Below are 23,816 nucleotides of genomic sequence, written 5' to 3'. Positions count from 1 at the left end.
AAGTAATATTTAAAACATTTTGATTTTGCGTGTTTTGGTTTCTTTTATTGAGCATCTTTTTCAGGCTGTGTGTCAGAATTTGCCTTGGTGATTTACATTCTGGGAAGTTTTACATTTACACCAGGCAATGCCCATCAGATGCTAAGCGGATAGAAATTCTGACTATTTCCGGTCACAGTCAGCAGATTGTAACTCTGGTCCAGATAAATGTATTTTTCCCTCTATGTAGATTGTATCTATATGTAACCCTGCAAAATTGTGTTCATAGATGGAAATACCATTTGGGCCATGTTCCCACATAGCGTAAACACTGCGTTTTGTTCTGCTGCATTTTTTCTGCAGGTGCCTGCACCAAAATATGCAATCTGCCCTGACAACTGCGCTTCATACATGTCCCCCATTTTTCGATGCACATTTTTTATGTGTTTTTTTTAGTGCACAAATACCGAGATTCTGCACTTAACGCAACTGAGATTTATCCATGCATAGAAACTGATGGGGGTAAAAACACCCAAAATCCGCACAGTTCAACAGCATCATTAACACCATATATGTGTTGCGTAAGGGTGCAGGCAGGCCGCTGTATAACTTATGCGAGGATCACATCACAATCCTCGGACTGGCCAGCGGCTCTCCTGACCCGAGCATGACAGCTGCGTAGAAATACATGCGGTCACGCTCAGGTCAGGAGGGCAGACAGCCAGTCCGAGGATTGTGATGTGATCCTCAGATGAGATCCTCAGATGAGTTATACGGCCGTCTGTCTGCGCCCTAAGGAGCGGTCTCAGGAGCTGAGCCTGCCCCTCTCCTGGCAGTCGTGGGTAGAGCTAAGCTCTCACCCGTTGAATGACAGCGGCATTTACAGCACGTGGCCCATCAACACCAGAATTGTGTTGCTTTTTTTGGGTTGCCACAACTTTGCAACAACAAAAAAAAAAAAAGAAATAATAAACGATCAAAACACTGTATCAATAAAAAAAAAAAAGTCAGGTTGCTGTGCAAAAAAACAAGCCCTCACACAGCTCCTTGGACTAAAAAATGAAAACTGTTACGGGTCTCTGACAATGGCAACACAAAGTGTTTTTCTTGTCATTATGTACAGTACATAAAAAATGAAAATATGCAAGTGTGATATCGCAGTAATCGTACTGACCTGGAGAATCGTATTTCCAGGTCACTTTCACAGCACAGTGAATGCCACAAAAATAAACCCCTTCTGTTCCCCACCGCCCTTAAAAAACAAAATAAAAAGTCTCATATGGCTGTCGGCAGAAGAATTAAAAATATCTTATGGATCTTGAAAGACGAAAACGAGAAGATAAAAGCAAAAAAAAAAACTAAAAATTGCCCAGTCCTTATGAGGTTAAACATACATTGGGCAGGAGTTTTCATGAAATCCCTTCCATTTTGCCTGAGCTGCCAAATGCAGCAAATTTTCTGAAAAAACAAGAAAAAAAACACATAAATAAAACCCGTGCTTACGCTATGTAGGAACACGGCCTTAAGATGGTCTATAGCTACTCACGTCACACAGCTTAAAGAGGATCTACCAACCAGGTTAAAAGTGGCCAGTGTTTGCTCTGGCTTTATCTCCGCTGCTCCCCTGAGTATTCCATTTCTATTTAAATCCGCCTTACGGTTCCACAGTTCTGGGACTTTTTATTTAGTCCTGATTTTTATGGTCTCTACAAGAGGGTGTGGCTCACCAGGTAATGATGAACAGCAGCCTAAAGACACGCCCCCAAGGATCCTGTGAGCCACACCCCTTCGAAAAAGGCTAATAAAACTACATAAAAAGGCGCCTATATCTCTGGAGAAAAAAACAAACAAACAAGAACTGATTATTCAGGGGAGCACCGGGAATAAAATAAGATTAGATACTGGTAACTTTTGATCTGGTGACAGGTCCCCTTTAATGAAAGTACCCGCGGGCACAAAGTCTGTTGCTAAGGAGCATCTGACAGAAATGCAAATTTCACACAGCAAATGTCGGAGAAAGGAATCCTGTAACAAAGGTGTAAAAAAATAATTAATGTTGCTCTTTAAGAAAACAAAAAAAAAATAATCATGAATGTGTCCATCCCAATGATAAAGCAACACGATGTCAGAAAACAATACTTATTTGGAACCCCAACACTCCTGTATATCTTTTCGTTTGTGCAGGTGTATGGGGGTTACATCATATGTCCATGACCAATGGGAGTCAACACTAGGAGACATCCAAGCCAACAATGAGGAGTCATGTGCAAATTGTGCCCAGTTTATAGTTGGAAGGGCTGAAAAGGGCTCTCCCTCTCTGAGCTGGAGAGGCAGAGGAGGCATGCAACAATACATATTGCAGGCCTTTTTAGAAATTCGTGGCGGGGGCTGGGAGGAAGTATGGAAACATTCCCACATCAATTAATTATTGTAGGTCTGTCCTTCTGGAGGCTGTGGGAGCTTCATATTTTCTTTGGACATCATCATGCGTCTAAGTTCTTGAAGAACAACTTTAATGCTATATGAATTTTGCCATTTAGCTAAAACAGGTATGCTTCGGGAATCCACCTAAAAGGAAAGAAGAAATGGAAACTGTAAACTTGGACTTTGCCTCTTTAGTGTACAGTGAAAGTCTGGGCACCCCTGGTCAAAATTACCATTATTGTGAACAGTTAAGCAAGTTGAAGATAAAATGATCTCCAAAAGGCATAAAGTTAAAGAGGACACATTATCTTTGTATTTTAGGAAAAACATTTTCATCTTTTACATTTTAAAAATTACAAAAAGGGAAATGGCCCGATGCATAATTTTGGCATCCTTAATGGTTAGTACCTAGTAGCACCCCATTTTGAATGTATCACAGCTTGTAAATGTTTTTTGTAGCCAGCCAAGAGTCTTTCAATTCTTGTTTGAGAGATTTTTCATTCTTAGAAAATTCTTCCAGTTCTGTGAGATTCCTGGGTCGTCTTGCATGCACTGTTATTTTGGGTCTAGCCACAGATTTTCAATGATGTTCAGATCAGGGCACTGCGAGGGCCATTGTAAGACCTTCAGCTTGCAGCTTTTGAGATAGTATATTGTGGATTTCTATGTGTTTTTGGGATCATTATCCATTTGTAGAAGACATCCTCTTTTCAACTTCAGCGCTTTTTTTTTTTTTTTTTACATACAGATGGTGTTATGCTTTCATCAAGAATTTGTTGAAATTTCACTGAATCCATTCTTCAGCCTCCCCATAAAATGTTCCCCGTGCAACACAGCCCCAAAGCATGATTTAATTCACCCCCATGCTCAATGGTCGCCGAGATGTTCTTTTCCTGAAATTCTGTGCCCTTTTTCTCCACCCATACCTTTGATCATTGTGGCCAAAGAGTTCTATTTTAACCTCATTGGTCCACAGGATGCATCGGTCCAAAATGCATCAGGCTTGTTTAGATATTCTTTTGCATACTTCTTACATGGAATTTTATGATGAGGACGCAGGAGAGGTTTTATTCTGATGACTCTTCCATGAAGGCCATACTTGTGCAAGTGTCTCTGAACAGTAGAACAAAGTACCACAACTCCAGAGTCTGCTAAATCATTCTGAAGGTGTTTTGCAGTCAAGGGGGGTTCTGACTTGCCTCTCTAGCAACTCAACGAGCAGCTCTCACTGAAATTTTGCTTGGTCTTCCAAACCTTTCTTAATTGCATTTGGAACTGAGTAAAGGGCAACTTGAAAACACTTTCCTATCTTCTTATAGCCTTTTCCTGCTTTGTAGGCCTCCATTATTTTAATTTTCCGGTTGCTAGGCAGGTGCTTAGAAGAACCCTTGGCTGCTGTTATTTGGCACATGGTTAGAGGAGGCTGGGTTTTTATAAAGCTGGGAAATTTGCATCACCTGCCCTTTCCTACCGGTGATGGTAAACAAGCCATAACCCTAACAAGTTACCGTATTTTTCGGACTATAAGATGCACTTTTTTGCCAAAAAAATTTGAGGGAAAATGAGGGTGCGTCTTATAGTCGGAATATACTTACAAGTAGTGTGGCGGCAGCAAGAGTTGGGAAATTCTGCGGTGGTCCGATGCTACAGGGCGATGATCGCACTCCCTTCCAAGGCTGGTGTGGCAGGTTCAGCGGTGTTCTGTGATGCGGGGGCTGTGCCGGCATTTTGTGATAGCAGGGAGTCACCCGCACATCCAGTGCTGCAATGGGTGGCCTCAGGGAAAATAGCCGCCAGAGGCGGCGCATGCTTAGATTGAGATCTCACACCACTGAGCACCGCCGCACCAGCCTGGAGTGGGATTTCCCAGAAGCCACTGCATCACAGCAATGGATGTGTAGGGGCTCCAGGCTTTCAGAAAATGTCGGCGGAGCAGCTGCACCACCAAACCTGCCACACCTGGAATGGGAGTCATATCGCCGGACCACTGAACACCCCCTGTGACCTCGCTCCACCAGCGCTGCCAAGTCGTTCCCCCACCCCACCCCCTGGTAAGCTGAATTCGGACTGTAAGACAGACTCCCATTTGACACAAGTTTTTTCCCTATTTTCCTTCTGAAAATTTGGGGTGCGTCTTATAGCCGAAAAATATGATAATTAACGTTTGAAACCTTGGTCAAAGTTATCTGAGCACACAAACCTCCAAGGGTGCCCATCTTTTGCATTGATCCATTTTATTTTTTTTTTATAATTTTTAAGATGTAAAAGATGTATATATTTTTATTTTGCCTAAAATACAAAGGAAATGTTTCATCCTTTAACTTTTAGAGATCATTTCATCTTATACTTGCTCACCTGTTCACAATAACAGCAATTTTGACTAAACTTTTACATGCCACTGTAGATGGAGCCAGCTTAATGTAATCACACATAATCACTGCACAACATGGAGGTAGCAATAAATGATTGGGAGTTTTTTTGGGGTGAATTGTGTGGAGCGTACACTGCAGTGTGGGCTTCTGATCATATCATTTTTTAATGATATTAGATATATGCCCAAAAAAATGTGCCAAATTTACCCAAAGAGCCCTATATATACTGTATGCCTTGTATGACAAAAAAAGTATTCTTTTTGAATAATCTGGGCTGGTATTTGTTTTTTTTTTTACGTTAAACCTCAGGCCACGTATAGCGCTACAGTGCAGACATGCCGGCCTTAAAGCACAGGTATACATAAGGCAAAACTCCAAATGCATACCTATGATAGTAGGGAAAAAAAAACAAGGAGGAAACAGCCTTCGATTCCATATGATTGGAGGGAATAAGCTGGGCTGATGGTGTTGCAAAGTGAAAAATTAGGCCTTTTTTTTGGTTTACGTGAAATGGACATCAGCCAATAGATATCAAAGGAACCGGTCAGAAACTTCTACACCCCCAAACCATTTATATGACTGTGTAGCCCATTGAAAGATCATCAAGTTGGTCTCTTTATAATGAAAGTCTGCAGTGGTATTGTTATATAAAGTACAAGCAATCAGATGATCGCTGATTTAAGTTTCCAAAGGGGATTATAAAACAGAGTAAAAGAATGTTTTTAGATAAATAAAAAAAAGTTTGAATCGCCCCCCTGTCACCCAATAAAATAAAGAAAAACTAAAATAAAAAATATGTTGTATCACTACGTCCGTAAAAGTACGATCTAATGAAATAAAAAATCAATTAACCCACCAATCTATAAAAGCTGTACATAAGGAGAAAAAAAACAGAATTTGTTTTTTTCTGGCCACTGGAACACATGAAGAAAATGTAATATGAGGCAAACAAAACATTGTATCTACACCAAAATGATATAAATAAAAACGTCAATCAGGGTGCGAAAAAACATCCCTCACAGCCCCATCGACTGGAAATTTAAAATGTTTTGGGTATCAAAAACCAGTGACACTAGAAAAATTGTATTTATTTTTGTTACAAATTTCAGATTTTTTTTCACTACTTTAAAAAAAAAAAAATATGCATGTTTGGTATTGCCATAATGGCACTGACCTGAAGAATCATTATTTCCAGGTTATTTTTATTGTATAATGAAGGCACTGAAGAAAATTTAAAAAAATCAATTGTGGAATTATGCTTTTTTCACTATTTCACAGGGCTTGGAATTTTTCCCTGCTTTCTATCATTTGATAGAATGGATGGTGTCATTCAAAATGACACCTTGTCCAGCAAAAAAAACATGCCCTCATAAGGCTATGTCCCCGGAAAAATGAAGAAGTTATTGCTCTCGGAAGAGGTGGAAGAAAAGACAAGAACAAACCGGGAAAACTGCGAAGGGGTCAAAGAGCTTCACAGCCATATAAATGGTTTGGAGATGTAGAAGTTTCTGGTAGGTTACTTACGAGTTCTCTGTATATTATGATTTTAACATTTCTGTAGTTTTCAGGTTAAGTGACTTTGCAAATACTGCAAGGGATTGTCCATTACTCAGACAATCCCTTCTTAATCCGTTTGTTCCCCATGTAAAATAACACCTTTACTCACCTCTGGTGCGGGCCCCGTTCAGCACCGGTTCTCCTCTAGATCGCGTGACTTTGTCATGTTACATGACCCCAGCAGCCAATCAGCGCTGGCTTCACTCTCCCTGCTTTAGTAGGAATCATATACATCCAGAGGAAATGAGTGTTGCTGCCATCTTATTTCCTCCAGATGAATGTGATTAGTCCACATGCGGGGAGAGTGCAGCCAGCACTGATCGGCCGCCGGGATCGCGTGACATGATGTAACACAATCCCTGGGATAGTCAGTACTAACAGCACTGGAACGGCGCCGGCGATGAGTACAGGAGTTATTTTACAAGAGGGAAACAGAGATTGAGAAGGGAATGTCCGAGTACTGGACAACCTCTTTAATAAAATAAGACTGGGGACTAAAAACTTCAGCTGCCACATATGGCCAAAGTCATCAGTCCCACGATTCTGCAGGTAAACCGCTACCTACCTTCAGAAACGCACTGCATGTGGCCATAGACCAGCACACGTGGCCATAGTTTCAGCCACATACGCCAACCAAAAGCGTTACAACAGCTTTGTTCCTCACTGTATTTTGAGTTTTGCCAGGACAAATACAGCTGCTTGCCCTCGCAAACTGGACATTTGTTCATCCCTCTTTTCAGGCAAATGTTGTCCGAGTTCAACCAAGCCTTTCTTTACTGAACAAGAAACCACCAGAGGACTGAAATTAGCTTTAGTGCGCAGTCAGACGGCCATGTAACATGGATGACGATCACATCACAGTGCTCGGACTGGCCGACGGCTCTCCTAACCCGAGTGTGACTGCACGTACTTCTATGTAGCTGTCATGCTCGGGGTCGGGAGAGCTGCCAGCCAGTCTGTGCACTGTGATGCCATCGTCGTCGCCTGTGTTATACGGCCATAATCGGTAAAATCTTGAAATTTACTAATATTAATTGTAGATTCTAGATTTAACACGTAAAGGGGTCTTCCATCTGAATCACTGATGGCGTATGTACAGAACCTACATGTATGACAGGTGCGGAGCTCACCTCTAGGGCCTGCACCTTTTACGAGCACAGAGCCGTCTCCTGCTGCTGTGTATGGAGCGGCAGTCGTGCATGCACAGCTCTATGGGAGTCCTCAGAATAGTCACCAAGCAGGCTAGGATATTTATGTCATCCCCATACAAGTGAATGGAGAGAGCGATGTGCTTCCATGTACAGGTGCATGAGGCAGAACCCTATTCTGGAGAAGGAGGCGCTTCCACAGGCGCCACCTGCATATTTCACATATATAGGACATAAGTGTAACAGATCCATCCTCCTCCTGGACTCACAGTGTGAGTACTTACCATACCATTGGAGCAATTTACACCATTCATGTTTATTTTTGTTTCAAATCTAACTGTCGGAGGGGCTTCGGGATATTTGGGTCCACATTCTATTTTCAAGCTGTATATTCTATTTTCATAATTTGTCTAGAAAATAAATAAAATGAATAAACTGATCAACACGGTATGACAATAACATCGTCAAAATAACCTTGGGAAACAGTAACCTGATGTGAATAAGACCCTGCTGGGTATTGGGAGCGAGCAGTCGTCAGATAGAAGCAGCTGCGCTTTTTCTAGCACCCACCCTGGCAGAATGGCGATAGGGGGCACGCAGGACAGATAGCGGGCTGACCTCTCCTGTGGGCAGTGTGCAGCTGATATAAGACTTATTACGTCTAAGGCCTCTCTCACACTTCCGTCTTTCTTTTTCAGTGAATGCATCGTTTTGTGAAAAACGGATCCAGCAAATGTTTCTGCTGGATCAGTTTTTTTCTCATAGACTTGTATTAGCGACGGATTGTGACGGATGGCCTTCTGTTTCATCCGTCCTAAAATCGCTGTTGGGCGGAGACAACGCACATAGAAACGTTTTTTGTGCACGTCGGAAAATCGCTCAGCGACGGATCCTGCACTGTCCGTCGTTGGCTATAATGGAAGCCTATGGACGCAGGATCAGCGCTGACCGTCAAAAGCAGGAATCCAGCGACTGATGTCGTCTTTTGAAACTGAGCATGCGCGGAAGAATTTCAAGTCAGGGAAATTCTCTCTCACTCTCTTTTTACTGCATAGGCAGCATCAATAGTAAAACGATATAATGTTAAAAATAATAAAAGAATTCATGATATTCTTACCTTCTGGCGTCCCACGCAGCCTTCCCGATGCTCGCCATGCTGCCGGCAGCTCCCGTTCCCAGTGATGCCTTGCAAAATGACCCGATGACATAGCGGTCTCGCGAGACCCCTACGTCATCACAGGTCATTGTCTCGCGAGGCATTACTGAGAATAGGAGCTGCCGGGAGCATCGGGAAGGCTGCGGGGGACGCCAGAAGGTAAAAATATCACAATATTTTATTTTTAAAATGAGTTGTGTTGTGTATGCATTTTCGTAGCGGAAAAACGCGGTGAAGACGCATACACAACGTGTGCACATAGCCAATTCTGGCAACAACTGCCTCGACTGATCCGTAAAAAAAAAAAAACGGACCCAGTGCCCCCGTTTTTTACAATCTGCACAGGATCCGTCTTTTCAACATTTTGACGGATTGCGACCAATTATAAAAAATGGAAGTGTGAAAGATGCCTTAGTTCACACTTTGCTATAGAGGCAAACAGTTCCCCTATTCCAGCTCTACACCAAAGTGCAGATCAATGTATCAGTGCTTATCCGAATACATAACTTTTATTAATAAGATTACAGGAGTCTCCGCACAAAATAACTGTTCAAACCAAGCAGAGGCGCACAGTGCACCCTTAGCATTGGTCAACCAGTACAGAGCGCCTTACCACCTACTTTATTGGCAGATTTTTATCTACCACTGACTTCCTTGATTGACAGCTCTGAAGGAGATAGGTGGAAAATATGTAGGTAGAAAAGTGCTCTGCACTGTACTTTTTGGCCAGGCCAAGGTTGTACCGAGTTCATGTGCTTGGTTTGGACAGTCCTGACAGAATCTCTTTAAAATAGTTAAAGGGGTTCAACAGTGAAGATAAGTTATTTCCTATCCACTGAATAGGTTGATAACTTGTTGATTGATGAGGTCCGCCTGCTGGGACCCACACTGATATCGACAGAATTGGGAAATTTTAGCCCTGCTCCATTCATTATCTATGGGGCTGCCAAGCGCTGCTCTCAGCTTTGTACCCGCAGACCCATAGACAATGGATGGTGCAGAAGTCGGACATGTGCACTGCTACTCCATTCTAATGATAGGAGTTCCCCATTCTGCCAATCAGTCCAGATCCCATTGGTCGGACCCCAACCGATCAATAAGTTGCCCCCTATACTGTGCGTCCCAGGAGAACACCTTTAAATACTACACTTTATTCCTGCAGATTCCGCTCCTAAGTATGAGAATAAGTATGAGAATTCTCTTAGCAGCTTGTTATATGGGGTTGATCGCCAGAAGCATCCATATTACCCTTTTCACGACCTATGATGCACTTGTACGTCAAAAGTCGTGTCCTTGGCTAGGATGTAAGCTTGCAAGCCGAGCCCGCATCTTTCTCAGCACATGATGGATGATTTAATCAGTCATCATGTGCCTTTAACAGCCGTGGGTGGATCGGAGCTCTGCCCTCGGGTTGTTAACCAAATATATCCCACTGTCAATCTCATTTAACATGCATTGACAGGGGGTGCGTCATTACATGCACCCAACGGCGCGCCTGTGACGTTAGTGGGGGGCGATAGGTTGCCATAACAGCTGGGGGTCTACTGATGACCCTCATGCTTGTTATTACAATCCTCCTGTGAAAGCCGGGGTCTGTGGCAGGCGTTCATAGTAGATCGTGATTTTAGCTATAAATAGCAGTGTTAATGCACAAGCAATCGGACAATCGCAGCTTCAAGTCCCCCTTCAAGGGGACTATTAAATACATTAAAAAGTGGGGAAAAAAGTTTTTTGGTTTTTTTTAAATGAAAAAAAAATAAATAAATAAAACCAAAAAAACTACAAACGTTCAAATCACCATCTTTTACCCATTAAAAATAAAGTAATTAAAAAAAAAACAGGATTTTTGGTTGCTTACCGTAAAATCTGTTTCTTGGAGCCTCCATTGGGGGACACAGGAACCATGGGTGTATGCTGCTGCCACTAGGAGGCTGACACTATGCAAATAAAAAAGTTAGCTCCTCCTCTGCAGTGTACACCCTACCGACTGGCATTATACTCTTCAGTTAGTGAGAAAGCAGTAGGAGATAATGAACAAGGTTGAAAAACCATAACCACAAACTAGAGAACTGTAAACGTGAGAACAGTCATATAACATATAACAACAAAAACATTGGGAGGGAGCTGTGTCCCCCAATGGAGGCTCCAAGAAACAGATTTTACGGTAAGCAACCAAAAATCCTGTTTTCTTTATCGCCTCTCATTGGGGGACACAGGAACCATGGGACGTCCCAAAGCAGTCCCTAGGGCGGGAAAACAGACTTCCATCAGGTCAGAGGACTCACCACTGCCTCCTGCAAGATCCTTCTGCCTAGGCTGGCGTCCGCCGAAGCGTAGGTATGGACCTTGTAAAATTTGGCGAACGTGTGGATGGAAGACCAAGTTGCCGCTTTGCAAAGCTGTAGGGCAGAAGCCCTGTGGTGCACCGCCCAGGAGGCGCCGACTGCCCGGGTAGAGTGAGCCTTAATCCCAGGAGGGGGCACTCTGTTCTTGACCCGGTAAGCCTCCAAAATTGCCATTCTGATCCACCGAGCAATAGTCGCCTTAGAAGCCGGCTGGCCTCTGCGCGTGCCATCAGGAATGACGAAAAAGGAATCCGTCTTCCGAAAAGTGGAGGTTCTATCCAGGTAGATCCTCACTGCCCTGACGAGATCCAGCTTGTTCAACGATCGCTCCAGAGGATGAGTCGGAGCTGGACAAAAGGAAGGTAGAATGATGTCCTCGTTGAGGTGGAAGGTGGAAACCACCTTTGGAAGAAAAGAAGGTGGAGGCTGGAAGAACACCTTGTCCTGGTGAATGACCAAAAACGGAGGTCGGCAAGACAGGGCCGCCAACTCGGAAACGCGGCGAATAGACGTGATGGCCACAAGAAAGGTCACCTTCCACGACAGAACTCAGGCTCAAAGGGGCTCAAAGGGAGAAACCCTCAGAACGTCCAGTACCAGGTTTAAATCCCATGCATCCACAGGGGCCCTGTACGGCGGGACAGTGTGGGCTATGCCTTGAAGGAAGGTCTTAACCTGTGGCCGAGAAGCTAAAGTCTTCTGAAAGAGGATGGAAAGCGCAGAAACCTGGCCCTTCAGGGAGCTAAGAGCCAGGCCCGAATCCAGTCCTGCCTGAAGGAAGGCCAAAAGAGAAGGCAGGGAAAAAGTCATAGATGAAACGCGGTTGGACTCGCACCAACGGAAGTAAGCCTTCCAGGTACGGTAGTAGATCCTGGAAGACGAAGGCTTCCGAGCCTGAATCATGGTGTGAATCACCTGGTCCGAAAGGCCGGACGCTCTTAGAACCGCGGTCTCAACAGCCACACCGTTAAACTGAGCGACCGAGAATTCGGGTGGCAGATCGGACCCTGAGATAGCAGATCGGGCCTGTCTGGAAGGCGCCAGGGAGCGTCCGCGAGAAGGTTGACGAGCTCTGCGAACCAAGCTCTCCTGGGCCAATCCGGGGCGATCAGGATGACCGGCACCCCTTCCGCTTTGATCTTCTTCAATAGTTTGGGAAGTAATGGAAGGGGTGGGAACAGGTAGGGCAGCACAAACTGTGACCAAGGGATGGCCAGAGCGTCGACACCCACTGCGAGAGGATCTCGAGACCTGGAGACGAACTGCGGAACCTTCCTGTTCATTCGAGACGCCGTGAGATCCATGTCCGGAGTCCCCCATCGAAGACAAATCTGATGGAAGACCTCCGGATGCAAGGACCATTCCCCTGCCGCGAGGCCCTCGTGGCTGAGGAAGTCGGCGGCCCAGTTGTCCACGCCGGGGATATGCACCGCGGATATCACCGGAACTGTTGCCTCTGCCCAAAGGAGGATCTTGGATACCTCGGCAAGGGCCAAGGAGCTCCGGGTCCCCCCCTGATGGTTGACATATGCCACAGCCGTGGCGTTGTCCGTCTGGATCCGGACTGGCAGGCCCCTGAGAATCCTTTCCCAGTGGTGGAGGGACAGAAAGATGGCCCGAATTTCGAGGACATTGATTGGCAGAGATGACTCCTGCGACAACCAACGGCCCTGGACCATCAGGTGGCGAAAAACCGCACCCCAGCCGAGCAGGCTGGCGTCCGTCGTCACCAGCTGCCAGTGAACTGGAAGGAAGGACCTGCCCTGGGAGATGAGGTGACGTCAGCCACCAGTTGAGAGACCGTTTGACCTGGAGAGGGAGTCGGATCGGCCGATCCAGGGAGAAGACAGACCTGTCTCATTGAGACAGAATGGCTTGCTGAAGGGGTCGCGAATGAAATTGGGCGAAGGGAATCACTTCCAATGTTGCTACCATCCTCCCCAGAACCCTCATGGCCGATCGGAGGGAGGGAGGCCGAGGACCCTGGAGCAAGCGTATGTCCCGACAAAGAGTGGATTTCTTGTCTTTGGGAAGGAAGACTCTGGTCTGACGAGTGTCGAAGAGCATGCCCAGAAAGATGATGTGCTGAGAAGGAAAAAGGCAGGACTTCTTCCGGTTGACCAGCCACCCGAAACGGCCTAAGGTGTCGAGAACAATGGACAGGCTTTCGTGAGCCTGAGAAAAGGACGAAGCCTTGATGAGGATGTCGTCGAGGTATGGAAATAGGACCAGGCCTCTGACTCTCAAGATGGCCATCAGTGCCGCCATGATCTTCGTGAACACCCTTGGAGCGGTTGCGAGGCCGAACAGCAGGGCGACGAATTGAAAATGTTCCCGGAGCACTGCAAAACGCAGGAAACGGTGATGTCCGGGAAATATTGGGACATGGAGGTAGGCGTCCTGGATGTCGATTGAGCACAGAAATTCCTGGGCCTCCATGGAAGCAATTACTGAACGAAGGGATTCCATCCTGAAGTGTCTCAGACGAACTCTCTTGTTCAGCAATTTGAGGTCCAGAATGGGGCGAACCTTGCCGTCTTTTTTCGGTACCACAAAAAGGTTCGAGTAGAAACCCGTGAACCGTTCTGTTTCTGGGACGGGAACGATTACCCCAGCTTTGAGAAGAGAAGCGATGGCTGCGAAGAAGCCCGGAACTAGAGCGGGATCTCTTGGAGGATGGGATTCGAAGAAACGATCTCTGGGTCGTGAAACGAACTCTATCTTGTATCCCGAGAATACAACTTCCCTGACCCATGCGTCTTCTACTGCAGAAATCCAGACGGCCCTGAAAAAGAGAAGACGGCCGCCCAACCTGGGAGTTGGGCTGGAGTCTTGCCGAGAGTCATGCCGAGGTGGATCTTCCAGTCCTGGGCCTGGAGGATCTACCCTGGGAGTAGCGAGGACGCCAGGACGGAGTGGGCCTAAAGGACACCGCCTTCTTCTCTTGACGTGCCTGCGGCCTCTGTTGCTGCTGGGAAAAGGAGCTTGACGCTGCGAAGCGGCGAAAAGGCCAAAAGGATCGAAACTGCCGTCTAGGAGGGCGACGCGGCTTAGCCTGGGGGAGAAGAGAACTTGTACCCCCGGTGGCGTCCTTAATGATTTGGTCCAGCTGGGAACCAAAGAGACGAGAGCCCTGGAAGGGCAGACTGGTAAGGGACTTTTTGGAAGATAAGTCCGCCTGCCAGGCCTTGAGCCAAACGGTCCGGCGGATGGCAACAGCATTGCTGGAAGCCTGAGCCGCACAAGACGCGGCATCCAGGGAGAAGGAGACCAGGTATTCACCAGCGTGGGAAATCTGGTTGGCAAGCTCCGCTAGTTGCACAGGAGGCGCCCCGTCCAGGATACCTCGACGGAGATCTTTGGCCCATTTGGAAATGGATTTAGAAACCCAAGTAGAAGCAAAGGCTGGGCATAGAGCCGCTGCAGCCGCTTCAAAGGCTGACTTCGCAAAGGATTCTACAACTCTATCGTTAGAGTCCTTCAGAGATGCTCCGCCGGACAGTGAAAGCACCGTGTTGGTGGACAGCCTGGAAACAGGAGGATCCACCGAGGGAGAGACCGTCCAATTGGCGGTAAGTTCTGGAGGAAAAGGATATAACACACCCAGGCGTTTTCCCCTCTGAAAACGTCTGGTCGGGTTCTCTCTCTGGACAAGATTTCCACGAATTCAGGAGGAGGAGCAAAAAACTTGGAAGGTGGTTTGGCCCGTCTAAACGAAACCGCCTGGTCTGCGGATTCCGTAGAGGGATCCTTGATGCCACAGGTTTGTTTTATCACTCCAATGAGATTCTGGACCATATCCCTCATGGTGGCGATTTGGTAATAATCCAGCTCCGAAATATCCTCCGAGGGCGCATCAGAGAATGCCTCGCCTGACTCGGGAGGAGGATCGGGGGACACCGACCGCAGAGGAGGGCCGTGCGGCGAGATGGAGCGAGAAGAGGACTCAGACCGACGTTCCTGTCTGGACCTTTTGTGGCTAATCAAGGAGGGCTCGGGCGGCGGTACCTGCGACCCGCTGGCTACTGCGGGGGTCTGCAGGGGTAACCGATCCAGCACGGACACCAGGGTTTGAGACACCCGCGTGAAATCGGCCACCGATTGAGACAGAGAGGAGGCCCAGCCTGGGATGGGGGTATCACTCTCGGGCGGATCGGCCGGGGGATCCTGGGTGGTGGGAACAATCGGGTTGCTGCAGGACTGACATAGCGGAGAGGACTGACCTGAGGGAAGTTTGCTGTTACAGGACGAACATGCAAAGTACTTGACTAGGACAGAAGATGAAGAAGTAGGAGGACGAGAGCGGCCCGCTTTAGAGCTAGACATTTTGAGAGGTCCCTGAAGAAAATGCCAGCGGGTTAGGGGGCAGAGGGGGGTGTCAGTCTGCAGTGCAGCTACTCACGGACCGGTCCTGGAAGATGTCCCGCTTGTCGGTGGAGAACTCATGTCCTGAGGTGCTGTATGCGCAGATCGTGTGCTGTGCCCACAGAAGAGTGCGGTGGCGAAGGTGCGGGGCGCGCTGCGTGAGCTCCTGCTGCTGAGAAGCGGTGAGCACACACAGACGTTGTCCCTGGAGGAAGGTGGAGCCAGACACAGAGGCGCCGGTGGGCAGTGCACAGAATGTCGGGCGGGAGAAAAGCCCGCCCGATGAAACAGGAAGTGGGCAGAGCGCGGCACCGGAAGTAGGCCCCGGGAAAAGCCGGGGCCTAAATTAGAAGCCGGTGCCGCCGAAATGTTTGTGGGCGCAAAGGAAAAAGGTGCGGGAGCCCCGGCTGACAGGCGCGGCAGCTGCCGCACGTAAAGAGGAGCGCCGGTGCCGGAAGTAGGCCCCGTGAAGAGCCGGGGCCTATATTAGAAGCCAGCGGCCGCATGAGGCGACCGCGGCCGCTGGGAAGGACCGCGGCCGCGAATCACCTAAAAGGATACACTGAAACTAAGCTAAACTGAAGAGTATAATGCCTGTCGGTGGGGTGTACACTGCAGAGGAGGAGCTAACTTTTTTATTTGCATAGTGTCAGCCTCCTAGTGGCAGCAGCATACACCCATGGTTCCTGTGTCCCCCAATGAGAGGCGATAAAGAAAATATGTATTTCATATCACTGCGTTTGTAAAAGTCCGATCAAAATATAAAATAAATTAATCCGATCGGTAAATGGTGTAATGAGAAAAAAAAAATAAATCAAAAAGCCAGAATTATAATTTTATGGCTGCAGCAACATTGCAATAAAATGTAAGAAAAGGCAATAAAAACATTGTATCTACCTCAAAATGGTATCAGTAAAAGTCTGCTCAGTGCGCAAAAAATCAGCCGTCACACAGCCCCATATCCCGAAAAGTGAAAGCGTTACAGCAGGTCTTGTAAAATGGTGATAAACGGAAATTTCTTTTTCCTTACAAAATTTCTGAATTTTTTTTCACCATTTAAAATTAAATTTAAAAAAAAGGCATGTTTGTTATCTGCGTATTCGTCCTGACCTGAAGAATATTGTCAGGTGAGTTTTACCATATAGGGAACATAGTAAATAAAAATCCCAAAAAACAATTGTGGAATTCCACTTTTATTTACAATTTCAACATGCTCGGAATTTTTTCCCTGCTTTCTAATGCATCACATGATAAAATTAATGGCGTCATTCAAAAGTAAAACTTGACTCGCAAAAAAACAAGTCCATGAAGAAGGCAAGGAAAATAATAAAACAGAGTCAGTCTGCTGTTTAACAGCGTTCTGAAGCTGTCCGGCCGCCGCGGTGAAAGCCCGGCTACTGGGAAGAAATGTACTTTATTCCTCCCAGCAGCTTCTGGCTTTGAGTCATAGAGGAGCGGTCAGTGTGGCTTCAATTGTCACTTAGTATACAGTGAGTGGCTGCTGTAACCACAATCTGGCACTAACTGACAGCCGGCTCAGCAGTGCACCAGTGGAGATCCGCCTGTCAAGGAAGCACACAACCGGCTGTCAGTCAGTGGCGCTGCATGGTTACAGCTGCCGCTCACTGTGTACCGAGCAATGACTGAAGCCGCACAGGCACAACTTCATGACTAAAAGCAAGAGGATGCTGGGAGGAATAAAGTTCACTTTCTCCCAGTAGCTGGGCTTTCAGTGCAGCAGTCAGGAAGCTTTAGAACTCTATTAACCTGCTGATTAACCCTATATCTCCAAGTTAATAGCATTTTGGGATATGACAGATTCCCTTCAAGCTAGTAGGTCATTATGTTTCCAAGACTGTTTCTCCTTGACACATTTTGTGGTGTGTGTATACTGCTACAGAAATCAGAAAGCAACTCACCCGCGGAGGCCCGATTATCATTCCAGTCCATCTAGCAAGAGTCATATCATCATCACTTTCAAGGCCCCAACTAACTGTACCATCGCCAACTCCTTTTTGCCCTTCTTCAAGTTCTTCCAGTAGTTGGAAATTACGAGGAACGGTCACTGTCATACAAAAGGAGAGGAGGTCAGACATCATAAGCATTTTCGATACGCAGTGGTTCATTTTCTTGCCAAAATGCCTGAAATACTCAGGATGTACCTGGATAACTCCACTTCCCCAGTTGACACCCACTGTTCATTGTTCCCCAACAGTGGTCCACAACCGTTCTTATCTAGCGAGCCACTTGAGATTTTGTGATCCATTGCCGGAATAATGACTCCCAAAGCATCCCACTGAAACCGCACACAAATTGTGTGCCCCCTTAATCATAGGCAGTACATAGACATCCAGGGCTTATCTGTTTACACCCATCCCATATGCTTACATCAAGCACTCCAGCCACACCCAGCATCAAGCACCCCTCCGACTGGCAGCATCATCCAATCTCCAGATTACCATATTTATCCCCCACCGCCAGTATAAACACATCCAGATCTGCTCTCCTGTGCAGCTACTCACAAGTCGCCTGTATTTTTGATAACCAGCCAGCACATCGGCCGCTGCCTGTTCTCACTGTTATTAGCGGCAGCTGGTATACGCTGATGGGAGTAGTAGTCGTATCAGCCACCGCCTGCTCTCGCAGGCAGAGCCAGGGAGAATGAGGAGAGCCATCTTCAGCTTACTGTACCTCTGCTTCCCATTACGTGTGGTACTGATGTGGCACATGGTTGCCACATATGTGCCGCAAGTATTACACATACAGATATATCCAGTACTGTTTTTTTTCCGGTACCAGAAATATCAGGACGTGTGCAACCGGCCAAATAGAAGATTATGGACCCAGTCTATAAAAAGTCTAATAATAAAATCTGATTCTTTGCCTTCCTGACACAATGTATGTGAACAAGAGATGAGCAAATCCATTTACACAACAGCCAAAAGGAGGATGACAAAGCCTAGTGCTGTCACACAGAGTGGTGTAATAAAGTGTTTGCCTCCTTCCTGATTTCCTTTTCTTTTGCATGTTTGTCACACTTAAATGTTTCAGATCACCAAACAAATGTAAATATTAGACAAAGATAACACAAGTAATCAGAAAACGCAGATTTAAATTAAGGTCTTTATTATTAAGGAAAAAATAAATCCAAACCTACAGGGCCCAGTATGAAAAAGTGATTGCCCCCTACACCTAATAATTGGTTGGGCCACCATTAGCAGCAACAACTGGCAATGAGTCTTCTACAACGCTCTGCATGAACTTTGGCCCACTCATCTTTGCAGATTTGTTGTAATTCAGCCATATTGGAGGGTTTCTGAGTGTGAACCGCCTTTTTAAGGTCATACCACAGCTTCTCAATTGGATTAAGGTCAGAACTTTGACTAGGCCACTCCAAAGTCTTAATTTTGTGTTTCTTAAGCAATTCAGAGGTGGACTTGATCATTGTCCTTCTGCAAAACCCAAGTGTGCTTCAGCTTGAGATCAAACAGATGGCCGAGCATTCTCCTTCAGGATTTTTTAGTAGACAGTAGAATTCATTTTTCCATTTACCACAGCAAGTTATCCAGGTTCTGAAGCAACAAAAGAGATCCAGGCCATCACGCCAACACCACCATAGTTTACTGTTGGTATGATTTTCCTTTTCTGAAATGCTTTGTTACTTCTACGCTAGATGTAATGCAACATACACCTTCCAGAAAGTTCAACTTTTGTCTCGTAAGTCCACAGAGGATTCTCCCAAAAGTCTTAGGGATAATCAAGATGTTTTCTGGCCTGGTTGTGGCTAGAGAATTTGAACTCATCCCAAAGATAGGATTAACCACAGTAATTTACATTTTAAATATATTTTTTTTAAAATGAAGCAAAATGGTACTTGCGCATGCAAGTTTACTGAACAAAATCCTGCTGACAGGTTCACTTTAAGTGTGGAAACATGCAAACAAATAGGAAATCAGGAAGGGGCAAACACTTTTCACACAGATATCTGCTGCCGTATGGTCGAAAGAAAGAGATGGAAAATAGATGTCTACATATAAAGAGACACAGGGAGAGCTATGGGTATATAGATGTATATGGCTGTCTGTACAAATAGATATGAATACCGATCTGTTTGTGTAAATAGATGTATCTAACTTTGCATACAGATCTGTATACATCAGTGTATAGTTTGCTGCATATATAGATGTATATATAGCGGTGTAGAGATAGATGTCTATGTCTAGACCTTGGAAATCAAGGTCCCAGAGTCTGGAGGAAGAGTGGAGAGGCACACAATCCAAGGTGCTTGAGGTCTAGTGTGAAGTTTCCACAATCAGTGATGGTTTCGGGAGCCATGTCATCTACTGGTGTAGGTCCACTGTGTTTTATCAAGACCAAAGTCATCACAGCTGTCTACCAGGAAATTTTAGAGCACTTCGTGCTTCCCTCTGCCGACAAGCTTTTTGGAGATGGAAATTTCATTCTCCAGCAGGAGTTGGCACCTGTCCACACTGCTAAAAGTACCAACACCTGGTTTAAAAACAACAGTATCACTATGCTTGATTGGCCAGACAACTCGCCTGACCTTAACCCTATAATCTATGGGGTATTGTCAAGATGAAGAGGAGAGACACCAGACGCAACAATGTAGATGAACTGAAGGCTGCTACCAAAGCAACCTGGGCTTCCATAACACCTCAGCAATGCCACAGGCTGATCACCTCCATGCCACACCACATTGATGCAGTAATTGATGCCAAAGGAGCCCCGACCAAGTATTGAGAGCATTTACTGAACATACATTTCAGTATGCCAACATTTTTAAAATCATTTTTCAAGCTAGTGTTATAAAGTATTCTAATTTACTGAGATAATGACTTTTGGGTTTTCATTGGCTGTAAGCCATAATCATCAACATTAACAGAAATAAACACTTGAAATAGATCACTCTGTTTGTAAATGACTCTATATAATATATGAGTTTCACTTTTTGTATTGAAGAACTGAAATAAATTAACTTTTGGATGTTATTCTAATTTTGTGAAAGGCACCTGTATATATTTATTGTGACAGGGTCACTGACACAGTATATAAGGGGAGAAATGTGTCACTTTGCATATTGGCATCAGTAATGTGAAACCAGGATATTTTTCCTCCAGCGCACTATATGTTAAGAGGGTTAATTTGAAGTTATATACATGGGCTGGTTTTACATGAGCACCCATAGAGTGGGTGGGAGGGTGCTCACCATATCTTGACACGGGCCTGTGTACTGACAGGACCTGGGATGAAGTCACGGTCAGGTGATTATCACATCATCTGGCTTAAAAAGCTGGTCTAGAGCGTGGCTTCCAGAGGAGTTGAAGACGTTGTGTGCTACCTGCGGGTGAATCCTGCAGGAAAAGGACTCTTTGTTTTGTTTAACCTTTAGGGTAAGTGCACGTTCAGGTTTTTTCGCGTTTTTTCACGATAAAAACGCTATAAAAACTCATTAAAAACGTATACATTATGCATCCTATCATTTAGAATGCATTCTGCATGTTTTGTGCACATGGTGCCTTTTTTTCCGTGAAAAAAACGCATCGCGGTAAAAAAAAGCAGCATGTTCATTAATTTTACGGATTTCCCACAATTCTACGCATTTGGGAAAAACCGCACAAAAACACGAAAAAAACCCATGCGGATTTCTGGCAGAAATGTCCGGTTTTTGGCAGGAAAATTTCTGCAAGAAATCCTGACGTGTGCACATACCCTCACGCCAGAGAGGCTGTTTATTTTGCTGATCCCTGCTAAGGTATTATGCTGTCCATAATAAAACCAGCAGGTGATCTACTACCAAAACCATTCCTGTGTCCACCTTGTGAAGCAGCTAAGTGTGTCAACACTTACACACAATATATAAAAAACACACACACACATATATATTAGTGTATACAAGTCTGTGTATACATAGATGTATATAGATGTGAATATATAGTGCTGTATACAGATTGTGTATATGTAGATGCATATAGCAGTGTATACAGATCTGTGCATATATTGTGCTATATACAAATCTGAGATATATATATATATACACCGCATACACCGCATCTGAGAAAGCTTTTCACTAAAGACAATCAAATAAACCGCTCTACAGAAACCAATCACATTCAGTAAAAAGGACAAGGTTCTCTTACGCCACCTACAGGAAAATCGACATGTCGACTCTATCATTGAAGCCAAGCGGACCCATAGCGCTACTGCGCAGGATCCACCTGGGTTCACATCTCAGGAGCAGATTATCTAAATCGCCACCTTGGATCGGCAGAACGACTCTTTCCAAACCGGCAAAGGTAAGACAATCTGCCCTACCTCCATGTTTCTCTCTCATATGCGTAATGAACCGCGGGACTCCTTTCCCTGTCACTACTGACCTGCAATGTTCTCGAAAACGGACATACATCGGCCGAATGGTTTTGCCGATGTAAAAACGTCTACAAGGACAGAAAACAATATATACTATATGGTCGGTCTTACAAGTAATGAAGTCATTGACTACATGTGACAAGGCACCTATTTGGAGACAACGATCTGTAAGGTGCTGATGACAGCACGAGCAGTGGCCGCACCTGAAGTTCCCCTTAGGGGACGCCCCCTTTAACCAATTGGTACTAGGTTTTACCACCCGATTTCTTACCAATCTGTCCCGTAATCTAACACTCCTTCTGTTGGCTATCAAGGGGCCTCTCGCCGCCACTTCCGTTAATTCTTTATCTCTTTCTAAAAGGTGCCAGTTCTTTTTTATTGCTAGTCTAATTTGTTGATCCATATTACCAAATTTAAAACAAAAATTGAACCTCTTATTATTCTCCTTTCTCTGGCGGGGCGGTTTTCTGGCAACTTCTGTCCTTTCATTCTTTACTCTATCCAAGGCCGATGTCCTTGTCCTTTTTACTGAATGTGATTGGTTTCTGTAGAGCGGTTTATTTGATTGTCTTTAGTGAAAAGCTTTCTCAGATGCGGTGTATTCCTCGCATTTCGTATGTACTCCACCAATTTGTTTATAGTTCATTGTTTTTAAAAATGTTTTTAATATGTGCTTATCATAGCTTTTGGTTTGTGGGAGGGACTGAGCGGTGTGTGGGGTGTGTCCAGGCTGGTGCACTATATCCGCCGTCGGTCCTGAGCACAAATCGACCCGTAGAAGCGCAGGACAAGCGCGAAACGGCCGTCGTCCACCCCTGCTCCCTCTCTCCCCCGGCCTCTACCTTTTTCTGGATGTAACATTTTTCAATAAAGAAGTAATTTTATGGAAGACCGGTGAGTGCCCTCATCTTTCCTTCTCACTTAGACTAATATATATATATATATATATATATATATATATATATATATATATATATAGTAAAATATGTTATATTTCTCATAGATAATCAGGACATGCTCTCTCAGATTACCGTTATTCACGTTCAATTCTCTGACTGTTGTATTTATATTTTTGGTGCTTCATAAGCGAAATATCAGATGGAACTGACCATATTCATTATATAATAGGATTTAACAGGATTTTGGTTCATTTATTGTTGCGGCTATTTATTTAGATGGTTGGACCCAATTCACATGATGCATAGCACGTTGTACATGATGTAATGTACCATATGGGACAATGTTTTCCCCCCCTCTCTATTTGATGTATTTTTATTTTTGCTTATATTTATTCATGTTTTGTTTGTTTATATATGTATTACAGAGAAACTGAAATCTCTTGAAAAAGGCTAAATTCGCCGAAACGTTGCGAGAAAATGTAATATACTTTTGTGAAATCTGCAAATTCTTTTCATGTGGAATCCCACCATCGTATTTTGCTTGAATAAAATAACATACCGGTAACTACTACAGCATTTTTAGCGTGCCGGAGTTTTACTTATATTATATTGGACTTTTTTTCTCCTGAGCACCTTATTTTTGATACAGTGAGCACCCTCCTAACCGTATTCTAATAAAATATATACATATATATATACACTGCATATTTGGGCTATGTGCCCACGTTGCGGATTAGCCTAAGGAATTTTTGTTGTGCGGATTCTGCATCTCTTGGCAGAAAACGCAGGTGCAGTTTTCTTGCGTTTTTTGTGCGGATTTGTCGCGATTTGTGCGGATTGCTGCTGCTTTTGTGCAGATTTCTGGCGCTTTTTACCCCTGCGGATTTCTGTAACGGAATGGGTACAAAATCGCTGCAGATCCGCAAAAAGAAGTGACATGCTACTACTTTTAATCCGCAGCATTTCCGCACGGAATTTTCCACACCATTAGCACAGCATTATTTTTTCTTATTGATTTACATTGTACTGTAAATCACTTGCGGATCTGCAGCGTTTCTGCACGGGAAAAAAACACTGCGGATCCGCAGTAAATCTGCAACGTGTGCACATAGCCTAATAGCAGTGTATACAGATCAATGTGTGCATACAGATCTGTGTATATATACAGTTGCATACAGATTAGT

General features: G+C 45.0%; 1 protein-coding gene across 2 annotated transcripts in view; it reads right to left on the bottom strand.

Moving 5' to 3' along the window:
- Positions 1 to 1,101: 1,101 nt before the first annotated feature.
- The window catches only part of UBE2V2 (ubiquitin conjugating enzyme E2 V2), a 26,313-nt gene continuing 3,598 nt past the window's right edge, over positions 1,102 to 23,816 (bottom strand). Inside the window, exons 2-4 of one of the 2 annotated variants that reach the window (XM_077270470.1) lie at positions 17,266 to 17,411; positions 7,765 to 7,890; positions 1,102 to 2,547 (exon numbers count right to left, since the gene is read on the bottom strand). In XM_077270470.1, the coding sequence (XP_077126585.1) occupies positions 2,401 to 2,547; positions 7,765 to 7,890; positions 17,266 to 17,411 (419 nt within the window). In that variant the 3' untranslated portion in view covers positions 1,102 to 2,400. Of the gene's footprint in view, positions 2,548 to 7,764; positions 7,891 to 17,265; positions 17,443 to 23,816 lie in introns of those variants that run through there. The other variant, XM_077270469.1, reaches the window with a different exon arrangement.

Source organism: Ranitomeya variabilis, chromosome 6, assembly GCF_051348905.1.
Source record: "Ranitomeya variabilis isolate aRanVar5 chromosome 6, aRanVar5.hap1, whole genome shotgun sequence".
NCBI classification, from domain to species: Eukaryota; Metazoa; Chordata; class Amphibia; order Anura; family Dendrobatidae; genus Ranitomeya; species Ranitomeya variabilis.
Note: the sequence above shows the minus strand (reverse complement) of the source record. Positions and strands in the feature narration are given on the sequence as shown.